We start from the raw sequence: 14,053 nt of genomic DNA on the forward strand, positions 1-14,053 counted from the left end.
TCACTTTGAGACAGACCTTTATGAGGGCAACAAGTTCTTGTCGTAACCAAAACACATACTGAACTCAACTTTGTATTGGAGATACAGTAAAATAATTTATACTACAACAGTGCACTGTTTCTAATTACTGCATACTACCTACCTTTGAAGTTCTCTTTTACAAGCAATGGAATGGAGCACCTATTGTGGATAATTATACGAGGACTAGGATCTTCTGTAAGTGTTAGGTACGTCACGCCAAGATGCTCTTGATAAGTCAGTGCTATAGCTCTAAAACAGAAGCAGATATCTTTGGTGAAATCTACGTCTTATTACTCTGGACAATTAAAAACATTCAAAACTAGCATCTGTAAGATTCTTTATGATCAAGTTCCAATTCCACAGATACTTATATACATTTAGGCAAGTACATATCTCCACTGAGAATTATATTTAAACAGAAGAACACGTGGAAATAGCACAAAAAACAACATTAGAGAAGAAATCACTTCATAGAGACTACTCATGAGTTAAATTGAGCACGTGTGTTTGCAAGATGAGAGCCCTATCCAGCAGAGATTTATATTAAATTAAAAACATGAGATTGTAGGCCCGAATTTTCAACATAAATCTTTAAAAATTTCCAGAGGAATTTGCACGCATACTTCTCTGATATACGTGAAAGATATTTTTAACAAATACATAAATCTGTAACTGACTGCTCCCCTGGAATGATCCACAATGCTATCACCCTCTCATATGTTAATGTTATGAATCATCATTACATAAATTTCCAAAGTGAAAATAAATTAATTTAGTTCTGCTCATTAGCCACATAAAATGTCTTCACAGATAAACACAAATTCTTTTTTTTGTTGTGCAAATTTATTGGCTATTTCTGAAAAACTTCGCCTCATGGTGATTTCAACAATCCAAACAGTCTGAAAATTTGATTAGGAACATGAGATCCTCTATGCCTGTCTCAGAATTATAAGGAATCCCTTCCTTGTTTTTCCCATTAAAAAATTTTTTTCATCTGAAGTCTGTGTGAGAATCTTTAGTGTCCACAGTGTCATCTCTTAGACTCCGCAGAGGAACTGTATGAGGGTTTGAACGATATCAAGCACTTCAGGCAAGAGAAAGATCATATGGCTGGTAATATATACTGATGTATATATTTCTCTGATTTCAGCGGATTGTTTCTTGTTTACCAGTATAAGCATGAATAGATTCAGATATCAGGTCTGAGAACTGAAGTTGGGCATCTGACAAGTCATTGGACTGTTATTTTTAACTAGCTGGATGCATTTATTTGTAAGTGGAATGCACATTTGGATATTTCAAGCTTTAAAATTTGGAAATCTTTCCTTGTTGTAGTCTCAAAATAGTTTCATCCCTTTTTTTGCTTTTCCTGTTTATCCTCATTATTCTTACTAAAATATACTTTTACCTTTTATAAACAAAACATAAATTTTTCTATTTTATTATTTCACCCCGTTATTGAACTCTTAAATTGTTACCACAAATTAAAAAAGACCATAATCTTGAATATAAACTTTTCATGCTCTTACTTTGTATGCATGTAAAAAAATAACAGCCCATACATTATAAAAATTGTACAAGTTGTACACGGTTATAACATTAAACCATTTATAATAAAAGCATCAAAACCATCAAAAGATAACAATTTTTAAATTAAAGTAAGACTTGCCTTTACATATGGGGGGCATCTGTTACTCTGACTTTTGCATTAATCTCTTACTGTTTGTTACTAGCTGAGGCTTGATAGCAACAAGCAAAGTTCATTATGTATGACCGTTCAGTGTACAGTACCTGGTACAAAATCCACTTTCACTACAAACCCCTGTGGGCACTGCCACGCTCTGTCTAGGAAACTCCTGTTTAATGACAGCTGGTAGGCTCCACAGCTCACAACTCCCAGCGCAGCCGCACGGACTGAAACTCAGCAGCATGCGTTTTTCAGTAAGAGGTGCCCCTGACGTTAAGGGACTGGTGTCCGACATCAGGTCCCAGCAGGGCACAGTGCTCAGCGTCTTGCTGGGTGGTGCCCCAGCTGGACTGACGCTGAACACTGTACTGTCTGGCGAGTGGAAGTTCTGGAAAGAAAAAAGATGGTGGTAGCACGACATGCTGGCTCCTAACAGGCAGTTTATTCATGTTGATCTTGCACAGAACAGTCTCAAGTAGCCAATGACCACAACTAACTAAAGGTTGCACTGAGTCCATTGCGTTAAAAGCTCTTTGGCCAAATTCTCTCTTCAGGCATAGTTATGCACTTAACTGAGCACAGTTGTCTACCGTCCACTCTCAGTTGCACAACATAACTCTACCAAAAGTAAGTTACATCACTGTAACATAACTGTGAGAAGAAAATCCATTTATAGATATAAAACTAAGAATGGATTTTAGCCTCAACATTATTCCAATTCCCCAACCCATAAGACCGCCACAAAATGCGCAATGCACAAATGTAGACACCGATGTGAAGAAAACTAATGCAGAAGGAAAACAATACAGAAATAGAGAACTTAAAAAATTTGTTTATCTGCCAACTCCTCTAGCAAGTTTGACCCTGAGAATTCTTTCCACATATTTGACTATAAATGTAATCTTCAATAAATACGTATAAATGGTTGATTAAAATATATTGACCATGCATACATTTTGGTTCCTGTAAGCTAGTCCTTAAATATACTGTGTGATTATTAGAAAACTGATATTCACAATTTGATGCAGTTCGCTGAAATACATAAACCTTGGGCACGTCTCTAGTTCTGCAGCTTTGTTCAGATAACTGGAATCTTCCCAAAAGGATAACAAAAAATTTTCAGCCTGCCAGGCCAATATACCTCTTTTACACGCAAACTCAGTAAAAATTCTGAGAACAATTTCAACAGCTACTACAGATTACACTGCTTATTTTACAGAAATGGCCATTAGTGCCTGAACAGATGGAGAACAGGCAGAACTAATTCTGCAATGTGCAAGAATCTCCTGCTTTGCACAGATTTCTGATGACAGTTAATTACGAGAGTTTAATTTACCCAAGATTCTGTATTTTAAATTAAAATGATATAAAATACTTTGTCATTATTACGTCTAAATATTTCTGTTCAAGCTCTGCTATATGCAGTTGAGACCATAAAAATCTAAACACCCGTGTACCACAGACAAATAAGAACAGTATCCACAGTGTTTTACCTCTTCTCCTGAGTGGGGTTTGGATACAGAGAGCTGTGGCCTATAATAGATTTGATATGATGTATCATTGATTATTGTTGTCTTATCTTCTATCTGTAGAATTTGTATACCTTGCCGAACCATCGAAGAAATGCAGAATTGACACAGCTGTAAGACAATAAAAAACGATTATGAGGTCACACAGAAAACCACAGAAGGTATTGAAATATAGGGACAGAACTGCCATTTTCTTTTTAACTGTGGAGATCCTGTCTATATTCATGCACTTTATAACTGGAGGCACATCACATACTTTTGAAGTTACATCTGTCAAAGTTTTCCAAACAAGATTGAGAATTCATTAATTCTTTTTCCAGGAGATATTGCATTACCTTGATGAATTGGGCAGAATGTTTTTGGTGATCTAATTCTTTAAATTATACTTCATATATTGTTTACACCCTCATTATGTTTTACATGTATTAACATAATTAGGGAGGAGCTTTTACACTGCATAGCAATTGATTGTTTTCATGTGCTGTATGACTTTGTTTTTAAATGATAAAGTTATAAATCATGATAATTTTCTTCTAACCTTTTGATGACCTGGGAAAGCACCAAGTTTTATTTCAGCTTCAACAAAACCTTCTTCGTCCAACGTTACCACTTCCCCATTATCGGCATCCTTCCATTTCGGGGAGGTCATATTATGAACCAGTTTAATTGCCACTGATTTGTGCACAGTATTAGAGTTTGCCCAGTATATTCCAACCTGAAAAGCTTCCTGCAAGTGAAAAATGACTTATTATCACTTGTTGACAATTCGATACACTTCTACTAGAGTTAAACGTAGCTTCCAATATGAAGTCTGCCTCCTTTCCTCCTTTTCTCCCTCCAATTTTTTTTTATGTGGTACAAGGATAGATGAAACCACAATATGGATATGGGGCTGATCCTCACAGTGGAATCAAGACCATAGTCTACACTGAGACGTGTTAACAGGCAGACCTTTTGTTTATTAACTGACATACGCGGAGGAGGGGGAGATGGCAAAATAAACAGGAAGTATCAGATTGTCCAGTTGGAATTGACAAGCTGCTGTGTCAAATTATTTTAATTCTTTCAAAAATAAAGAATATTGGGATTGTAATAAAAAAGTATGTGCACGGCCAAGCTAAGGTATGTGAGAAGATACATTACACAAAACTCTGAATTCAGGAAGGCAGGCATCCTAAAGAATCTTCCTTGTTTGTAATTCACCCTATCTCATTATCAAAGCTTTCTTAGTAGCATATGAGCTATGAAACAACTCGACCTAAAACACTCTCAAACCAAACATTTCTTCCGGGCTGTCAGTTTTGCTGCTGTTGTCAACACATTTCCCAAGTGTCAGGTCGGCACAGCTGGGGCCAAAGTCTATATTTGGCCTTCACACCAATTTGCTTGGGCTGCTGCATTATGCCCACGTTGCGGATTCATTGGCTGAATTGGGAGGAAGGAGAGAAGGCTGCTGAATCAGACAGCATGCAGGTCGTCTTCTTACAGTGTCTTACCAACAATTTTTAACTATGCATCTTTAAGACATGCTGTGCTTCAAACATTGCTATCACGTATGTCGTGCTACCCGCTGCTCAGTCAGTGTGGCAAATTTCTATTGCTCTTTCTACTCCTCATCATATGACTAAAAGACACATTGACGAGAAAGTGGGAATCATCTGGATTAATAACCATTCTTCAGAATCGCACTGTTTAACAGAACTGTGCCCGTTAATGTGAATGGCAAAGTTACCTCGAAGTTGGGAGGTATAATTACTTTCCCAGTAGGTACTTGAAGAACGATCTTCTCTCCTTCAAACAGCCAGAGGTCCCACTTGGACTGATTGATAAGCAAAGCCCAGGGCAGGAGTTCTATCAGCAGAGTTTTAACACACGGTTTCCACACTGACAGCTTTACCCGCATTGGGCTATCCCATTGGGAGAGTTGTTCATTGCTGTTCAGAAACAAATAAACAAAAAGATAAAGTCAAAGGAATAATGAATTCAAGATTACAAATGATAAGCCATCATTTTCAGAAATTTGCAAGGCTTTTCTGGTTTTGAAATAAAAAAACCAATCTCCTTACCTTACCTTATCATTTTGGAACATACTGAGATGCTGTATGATGGATCTAGCTACACGTAGGCTATAAAGACATTTTTTTAACCGCATAAGCTCAACCTAAATTTGGTCAATTAAAGAAACGCCTTAACAGAATAACCACTATCCTTCAGAACTAAACCTGTGACTTTTGTAGTCATAAAATCACACTTCCTTTTTTTTTTTCAGCAGCTCCTCCTACAGCAACTCCCTGTTTCTGTACTGAAACAAACAGCTACTGAATAAACCACAGCCTCTAGAGCTGCAGTAAAGAAGGTGCATTCACAAAAAAATAGTTCCATTTTTTAATCCTTGCTGATGCAATCTTCTCAGTATAATCAAGGCCAGCCCTAGGTTGACCTCAATTTTTTCCCACCTGCAACAGATTCTGCAGCTTACATACAGGAATCATGTAATTACTGAAAACATATTCAATGTTGATCACATATAGTCTTCTTGAACATGGTTTCAGTTTATTTGAAAAGGCAATGCAATAACCATGAAGAAAATTTAGCAAAGAATTACCTGTCTGAATCCTTCCTATTATATGGCCATGCAGGCTGGGGAGAATTAGCGGTGCCATAGAACTCGGACAGTATTTGGTTGACATTGTCACCTGGATGGGATTTAGTTGCTATCTGTTTAATTAGCGTGGTTGAGATAGGGACTGCGCACTCTGATGGATCATCTTCCTCCCTGTCATTGAAAACAGATTCAGTCACTTACACAACAAGATCAAGCATTAGTAGCACTAACATTTTCTTTAATGAAACTTTCCAAGTGTACTCTGCAGTAGGAACACTCTCAAGGTAATCATGGATGAATCAAGTTACGATGTCTAACAAGTTCCTGAGCATTAACTGACATGCATGAATTTGTTATGACACTGTAATGACCTTTGTGTCTGAGACCCTAGAAACTCTTCAGTATTCTCAAAAAACATTTCAAGATCATTTAGGAATTTATTTTTCAAAACACAAAAATGTAGACTGCTTAAGCAAACAAATGCCAATGTGCTTAGGATAGTTATACCAAATTTAATATTTCCTATCATATCATTTCAGGCCACATATGCTTGTTCTGCTGTATGTCCTCTGCATATGCCATACTTTTGGAAAAATACACCAGAAGTTAAAGTGTAAATTATTCCTTCTTTTCCATACGAATGAACCGTTTTGAAGGAAAGCAAGTATTTTACCTGGCTTGAAATGTCAGGTGGTGTGTAAGATCAGGTTCTATATTTTGCAGTGCTTTCTCCTGTCCTTTCCCTGGAATCACTTGTGTTTCATTCAATCCCAGGCTTCTTTTCTCTAAATGTATGATAATTGGGTCTGGTAGATGGCTCCTTACAATGAAAAGAGGGCTGAAAACAATCTACAAAAAGAAAAGAATATACCAATTTAAGGCTAATTTTATTCCAGTATTACAACTGTTGAAACAATCTATTAATAAAGTGGGTCATTCTGTCCTTAATTTATTATGTAACATGTTAAGGCATAAACATTTAGATTTCAGAGACATTACATGTACTTACTAATCGTTGCTGCACATGAGAGTTGGGCTCTAAAGTCAAAATTGTGCACCACACATATGTAATCGAACTCTTTGAAGATGGTACCTGTATGCAGAGAGATCAACAGCATTACACTAAAATTATTCTAGGATGATAATGTTCAACATTTCATCATATCAAATAGAAGTCCAAATGCAAAGTCCCAAGTTCGGTCAGACATTTTTTTAATGCTATACTCCATATACCTATTTCTAGTCATACCTGAATGACAGTGCTGTGTTCTGTATGTTTAGAACTCAAACACACGTCTCGGGACCAGTCTTCATCTCCTGTAGCTTTCACACTCAGCTCGGTGAGCTCATTGTTTTCTAGTACATAGGAAGGCAACTTCTGCTTGGCTGCAAGGCAGTTGATGTGTTCTTTAACAACGGCCTGTCCATCCTGACTAACATAATGCTGAACCACTTTCAGTTCAATACTTTCGGAGAGGTAACTACAGACTGTCTGTCTTCCACAGATTAGAATCTAAAACACACAAAAATATGCAGCTCATATATAAACAATTGTGAAAAAGAAAGGTCAAAATTGAATTATAGAGTGAAAACCTGTACAAGAATAACCTCCCTATTTTAGGTTTTCCCAAGCACTGCTGAAGGCAGTGAATGGTAAAACATTATTTTTATTGGCCAAATGTATGTGCAATTTCATAGAAACCTAGGCATTAAAACACTTGAAATATTGCTAAGGCAGTATCTGAGCTTGAAAGAAACATGTAACATATCCACTTTCGTTCCCACTGAACTCAGCAGTACTGCCCACGGCTGACATAGCTCTGGTTTGGATTTTAAGAGTACTGTGATGGTCTCTGAATGCTGAGCCCTTTCTGAGCAGACACAGTGATGTACTTCAGAAGAAAGGTTTCTACTGACACCTCACACTCTCAACACAATCCAGTGATCCAGACCTTTCAGTATGTTTGCTGTTTAAAAGCTTGTAATTCAATTAAATGGCTGTACCATATTTCTGTATTTAAGTGCACCCACCTAAAAAATGACCAAATTAGACTCAGAGTTGTTGCTGTCCAACTGCAGTGGCTGGCATCAGTATAATATATAATTACACCATATTTATAATTATGCTGTATATAATCATAATCCATACATGAATTATTTACCACAGAACATATATCTGACTTCTTCTAAGCTATACCAAGGAACAGCATTCCACGTGTATCCCTGCTACAACCATCTTCATTTGCTTTTCATTAATGAGGGTGCACACCATAGCTACAACCTACCAAGCAAAATCTCAGCAGGGCTTTCAGTGACACCAGGCACTGTTCTTGTCTGATCAGCTGTATTTCTGTTGCGCAACATAACATTATGTCCACCACATGCTCTGGCTTCTGCCAACACAGGCAAAATGACTGCAGTGTTATTATTACAGATCTCTTTGCAAAGATAGTATGTGAAAAGTTACTGCACAGCAGCCCATTTTCAAATGTTAATTTTCTCAGTACTTCTTTCTCTTTTAACAATACAAGACCTGAATTACAACCCAGAATAAGATATGAACACTTTCTTAAAAAAAAAAATATAAATTCTGCTTCTCAAGAGCTTAAAACATGCACGAGATTGTGTAACAGCACTGTCAGAACTTACAAACCACGCAAGGGGATGTTTACTGGAACATGTTAAATACGTAGTGGTAATTGAGCTTTTAAATGCTAAGATCCATACCAAAGTGAAGGAAAGAGTTGTAAAAACTCCTGAAAATGCCCCCAGAAGACTGTTATACTTGGTTTTTTGCAGATCCCAGTAAGAGAGAATAAATAATAAGGTAACTAATTTGTGAATAGATAACAGTTTAAATTACTCGTTATTTTTTCCAAACTGGATCAAATACTTACTTGCTTTTGCACTCCACTGAGCTGCTGAACCTTGATAATAAGTGATGCTGTCCGGCCCTTGTACTGAATGGTACGAATAAAGGTCCCTGTATTGTCCACACTGAATGGTTCGGACCACCGCCAGTTTCCCCAGCCTTCAATACAGATGTGTAACAGCTGGAAAGAAAGCAATTACTACTTCAATATATAACTGGGGAAAAAAAAGCCTTGCAGTAGGATAGGATTTCCCATGACAGAGAAATATTCTTGGTTTTAAAACTCAGCAATGCTAACTAAGCACACCAGTTGTCTGAATGATCCACTCATTCTGTGATTCTGTGATTTCAGATAGAAACAGAATAATCAACAATACCGTAAGATGGCTCTGCATCATGTATTTCTATAAATTACCTGCTTTAACAGTGTATTTAGGATGGTAAAAATCCAGCACACAACTGTTCAGAAAAAAGGCTATGTAGACTATAAAACAGGAAATAAGAGATTTTCTTTACTGCCCTTGAAATTGTTCTAGAAATCCACCCTCTTTATTACCAGCAAGGTGATATGGAACGCAGGTCCAGGCCAGATTTTCGGCCTTCAGAATAAGACAGAAAATTACAAATACCCTTCGCTTCAAAATAAAGAAGGATGCAAATCTATTTGCATGTATACTTGTATAGCTCACATATATATGTCTTAAACGTAGAACTTAACATACTACTGAGAGATGGGAAACATTTCATTTCTTACACAAATGTGGTGGCAAGTTCAAGCTTGACTGCATGAGAAGAAATTTAACTGCATAATTATACTCCCTGTGTGATTTATTCCGGAAAAGGAGTGGCTTTTTTCCAGTTTAACTTAAATCACTTCCAGAGCAATATAGTCTTTCATCATTTGAAGAGCCTTTCATCCATTTACCCACCATACGCACTTACCTCTATCCCATGGAGATTCTTTAAGCCAGACTAGTGAAAATTGGTACTGTTCCATGTAGGTCAATGAAGTTACATAAATTTACGCCAGCTGAAGATCTGGCTATTTAGCTCTGTATAGACCTTTTGTGGCTGAGCAAACTTAAGAATGTGAGTTATATATAAGGGATCAAAGCAATAGGCATTCTGGGTAAAATTTATTCTTTGCAGAGGGCCAGCACAGAGCCTAAGCATCACTTAAGTCCTTTAAAACAGTTATATAAAGGCCTTGTGGGAATTCTCTCTCGAGGGTTGAATTTCACTCTGATTTCGGACATCTGTCATTAATTAATCGAAGTAATTGAGAACAGGATCAGGCCCAAAGTTTGATTATTTACGCGAGCAAAAATTGAAACTTGTAAGTAGTCTGTTCTCCTGTGATTTGTTTCCAAAAAGAGATAGCACTAGCCATAGATCTGGCCAGTTGCACTTAGTGAATGGCTGGATGTTGGGTTTTTTTTACATTGTTTTAAGAAACAACCGCAGCAACAACTTTCAAAGATATTACAACTCAGTAGCCTGTTTGCAATTTGTGGTATCCTCAGCACAAGTTACACACAGAACAATAACATCCATTCAGTGGGTGGCTTTTGAATTTGCAAGAGTGATGACTGTTGCATTCAGATTCAAATTAGTTTTACGCTGGAAGCACAAAGGCTAATATGTGCCAGTGCACACATGGGCATGCATCTGGATGTGCACATGCGTGGGCACAGCTTTAGATTCAAGAATACATTGAGGGAAGCTGTGCACTAGGACAGTCAAACTCATAAACAAACATGTCGCTTTGATTCTTAAGTATTAGTTACAGAAAAGGAAAAACAAAATAAAACAAAAAAATCCAACTGCAGTGGCTGGCATCAGTTCAGTTTCTTACAGAGGCAGCTGGGAATAAATCTCATCACATATGAAAACTAAGAGAAACAAGAAAACTGTTTACTTTGGAGAGACTGGTAGCTGGAAATGACAGCCAAATAATGAGAAAAGGTACTAAGTGGTCAGTCTCAGCTAGAAGGCACACAAAATATGGCATGCTCCAAAGATAGATGTCATTTAAATGCCATAATTGATGATTAGTAATTGTATGTAGCTCCAACATTAGGATGTCTCCCACCCTGTATAAACAGCTTTGCTCACGAGTTGAACATTCCCAAGGAACATGCTGTCAGCTTTCCCTGAGCAGTCATTAGCTCCCAAACGCTGCCTTACTAATTTTCTTTGTAGCACAATGATTAGTCTGCATTTAACTTCAAGGCTCAGAAAGAAAAATAAAAAAGAGCTATTATCATATATTGGCAATTTTTTATTTTATAAACATACTATTTGTATACTGGTAAATGCTACATACAAAGGGAATAGCCTTCGTCAGTTATTTTAAAGATATCTAATATATTTGTGTTAATGACACAACAGTATAAGAATTGGGTACCGCATAAGTTTACTTTTGAGCCAAGAAACTGCATTCCATGAAAATGCAAAGGGATCTCTGGGCGAATCAGTTATTTAAATGTGAGATTTCTGGAAAACATGGCTAGAAGTAATTAGCAAATGACATTAAGTGATACAGAGATATATGGCAGGAAACAAAAAATTGAAGTAATTTTAGAAAATTAAGTAATCAGGTGTTAACATTATTTTAGCAGAAGACTTCATAATAGATGGTGGTAGATACTCAACAAGGCAGACCTCTAATGTTATAAAACTGACTTAATACTACAGATTCATGGTAATTGCCATGTAACTCCCTTTCATTTATCAAGCTTTAAGTAAATTCTAAGTATTTATTAGACACTCTGCTTAAAAAAAGTTCAACAAGTATAGCTAAGTATCGTACCTATATCAGGAGAAAAGAGAAGTCATTGCAAAAAGGTACAAAAAATATTCAATGGACTTCAAAAGCATTCTAACAAATATTATCCAGTGATGAGTGGCAATTTACAGCTAAGAGAGAATTTAAAATAGACTATCTACTGTGTATGTGAAGATAGGCACTCATTTGTGAAACCATTTGATTTCTGGATTTTCTGTTAGGGAAACATATCAACAGATAACACAGAGTTTTTTGTTTTGACTAGACTTTTCTGGGGTTTGGATTTGTAATTCTGAGCCATTATGGACTTCCGTTTTGAGAGGGAAAAAAACCTGCCTTCAGGGAGGCAGACTAAGATGAAGCTGCACCTATTGGAGCAAATGGCTAGAAAAGCTGTATTCTTTATCACGTCTCTTCACAGAATGTTTCTATGCACTCCTCAAAATTTACTTAGGTTTTCAGCTAGATGTGTGAGTGAAGAATACGATCTGAGTAAATAAAGCTAAGTGTCATATGACAAGGCATGAAGACTAAAATGGGGGATTAGAAATGAGACTAAGAATGGAGCCTGTCCAGAAAAGGCAGCATTTTCCAGCTGTAGAAGTAATTTAAAGCTCGTGCCCTCAAAATGCTTAGTGATACAAATTTGATTTCTACTTTGCTTGTAGATGCACCAAAGTTAATTTAGTTTCACTGTAGTTAGATTATATCTGTCTTCTAGGTGAAACTAGAAAATGCTTTTTGGGAAGAATAAGGGTTATTGCTCTCAACTCTGAGAGACTGGGAGAAATCAAGTGAGGACCTGGCTGATGGTATGGAAGCAGTTGGTTATTTTAAAAGGTACAAGATAGTAAAATAAAGATACAAGATAGTAAAATAAAAGCTGTGATGATGCAGCAGCACAGAAGAAATGGGGACCTGGAGATGGGAGCTGAATTCTAAGACTTGAAGCTAAAGCAAATTTTCATTGAAAAATTGAAGGAGAAGGATGATCAGTGTTTTTCGGTTGTGTTTTCAGGATACAAGGTAGCCCTTGACCAGGATTAGGACTTAGAACAATAAAACCAATTAATACTTGGGAAAACGCTGAATGAAATGTTCATTCTGCACATTGTCAGCTGTAGCCATGGCCAAAGCAGTTTGAATTTCAGTTTGGCTTCATTTTCTCATGGGACCTGGGAGATCTGACCAGTTCTATGCCACCGGCCCTTGTAAGACAGAAGGCCAGTACGGAGCTTGGGACAAAGCAATTTCTATCACCCCCATGCTGGCTAGTAGAAAAAAGGTCACACTCAGCAGATAAACTCTGACCCTTGTGGGTCCTGGAGGTGTTGCAAGACTCAACACAACCTGCAAAGCAGGCCTGAACCTTGCAGGGACAAACTAGCTCTACACACTGTGGAAAAGAAGAGTCTTTTGGTTAAGGAACAGTAACCAAATTATGAGGGTTCATGTGATTCATGGATAATATCAATCCTTATCTGCCCCAGATATTATCTAGAAAGTCAATTACATATAATATAGTATAACCATTGATTTCAAATGCAGGACCCCAGAGGAAAGCAGTATATTTCTCACTACTCGAACAGTGTAAAATAACATAGAATTTTTTTTTTCCCTGATGTTGTTCTGTAAATGACCTGGGGAGGATTATGTAAAGTACAAAAGGTTGTGCAGCGAATCTGTAACATCTCTAAACAATAAAACAGGAAAATATCCCGATAATAACTGATATACAAGTCATAGTTTCTAAGTTTGAACTCACAGAGTACTGTATATCATCTTACACTTATATAACCCAATACCTGAAAGAATGGCAACTTGGAAATAGATAACAATGAGTTATGATCCTGCTGGAAATGCAACATAAATTGAAATTTGGCTTCAGTCTTTTTTTTTTGTAGGAGAACAAGGAGGAGGTTCTTAAAGCTATTTCCAAATCTACAACTGCCTTTAAAAATTATGTTTATAAAATTCTAGCATAAGTTGTGCTTTACAGGCACACTATTCAAAATAAGAGAAGAAAAACTTTAAATGGGTTCCAGTGAAGGTATTACTAATATACAAACCACTACTAATATCTATTCAAGAATTTATAAGTGTACATTCAGGAGAACAGAAAAGCAAATGATAGATATTGCTTCCCTTGAATTCTATATAAGTAGCACTAAAGTGGCACAGAGCTGTTTCAGGCACATTTACCTACTTTGATAAGAAATGAATCTGTTTTGTTTATAACCAGTAACTTGGCCACATTCTCATTGACATCATTGCCCAAATCAACATAGGAACTGATTTTTACCTACTATACCTGCTGCTTCAAGTTAAGGACGGTGAAAAGTGAAAATGGGCTGTTATCATAACCCTGGGAGAAGACTCTGGAGAAAGGTTTGGGAGCTGCTACTGTAAATGCAGACTTCCCCCATGCAACATTATGTTTTGCATAGAAAGCAAAATAATGAATTTAGATCCATTATTCTTTGCTTCTTCAGAGGACTCTGCTGAAGTTTGACTGTGGGGAAAATAACTAGTAATAACTAGCATGTTATAG

The 14,053-nt window shown here is 36.9% G+C and overlaps 1 protein-coding gene across 10 annotated transcripts in view; it reads right to left on the bottom strand.

Moving 5' to 3' along the window:
- Positions 1-14,053, bottom strand: part of VPS13B (vacuolar protein sorting 13 homolog B) — a 498,323-nt gene that overhangs the window by 29,221 nt on the left and 455,049 nt on the right. For all 10 annotated transcript variants that reach the window (XM_041123226.1, XM_030011504.2, XM_030011500.2 and 7 more), the window contains 10 exons: positions 8,740-8,895; positions 7,092-7,355; positions 6,852-6,935; positions 6,516-6,691; positions 5,843-6,013; positions 4,970-5,171; positions 3,776-3,964; positions 3,202-3,348; positions 1,813-2,096; positions 143-270 (listed from right to left, as the gene is read on the bottom strand). In XM_041123226.1, the coding sequence (XP_040979160.1) occupies positions 143-270; positions 1,813-2,096; positions 3,202-3,348; positions 3,776-3,964; positions 4,970-5,171; positions 5,843-6,013; positions 6,516-6,691; positions 6,852-6,935; positions 7,092-7,355; positions 8,740-8,895 (1,801 nt within the window). The remainder of the gene's footprint in view (positions 1-142; positions 271-1,812; positions 2,097-3,201; positions 3,349-3,775; positions 3,965-4,969; positions 5,172-5,842; positions 6,014-6,515; positions 6,692-6,851; positions 6,936-7,091; positions 7,356-8,739; positions 8,896-14,053) is intronic.

Source organism: Aquila chrysaetos, chromosome 4, assembly GCF_900496995.4.
Source record: "Aquila chrysaetos chrysaetos chromosome 4, bAquChr1.4, whole genome shotgun sequence".
Lineage (NCBI taxonomy): Eukaryota > Metazoa > Chordata > Aves > Accipitriformes > Accipitridae > Aquila > Aquila chrysaetos.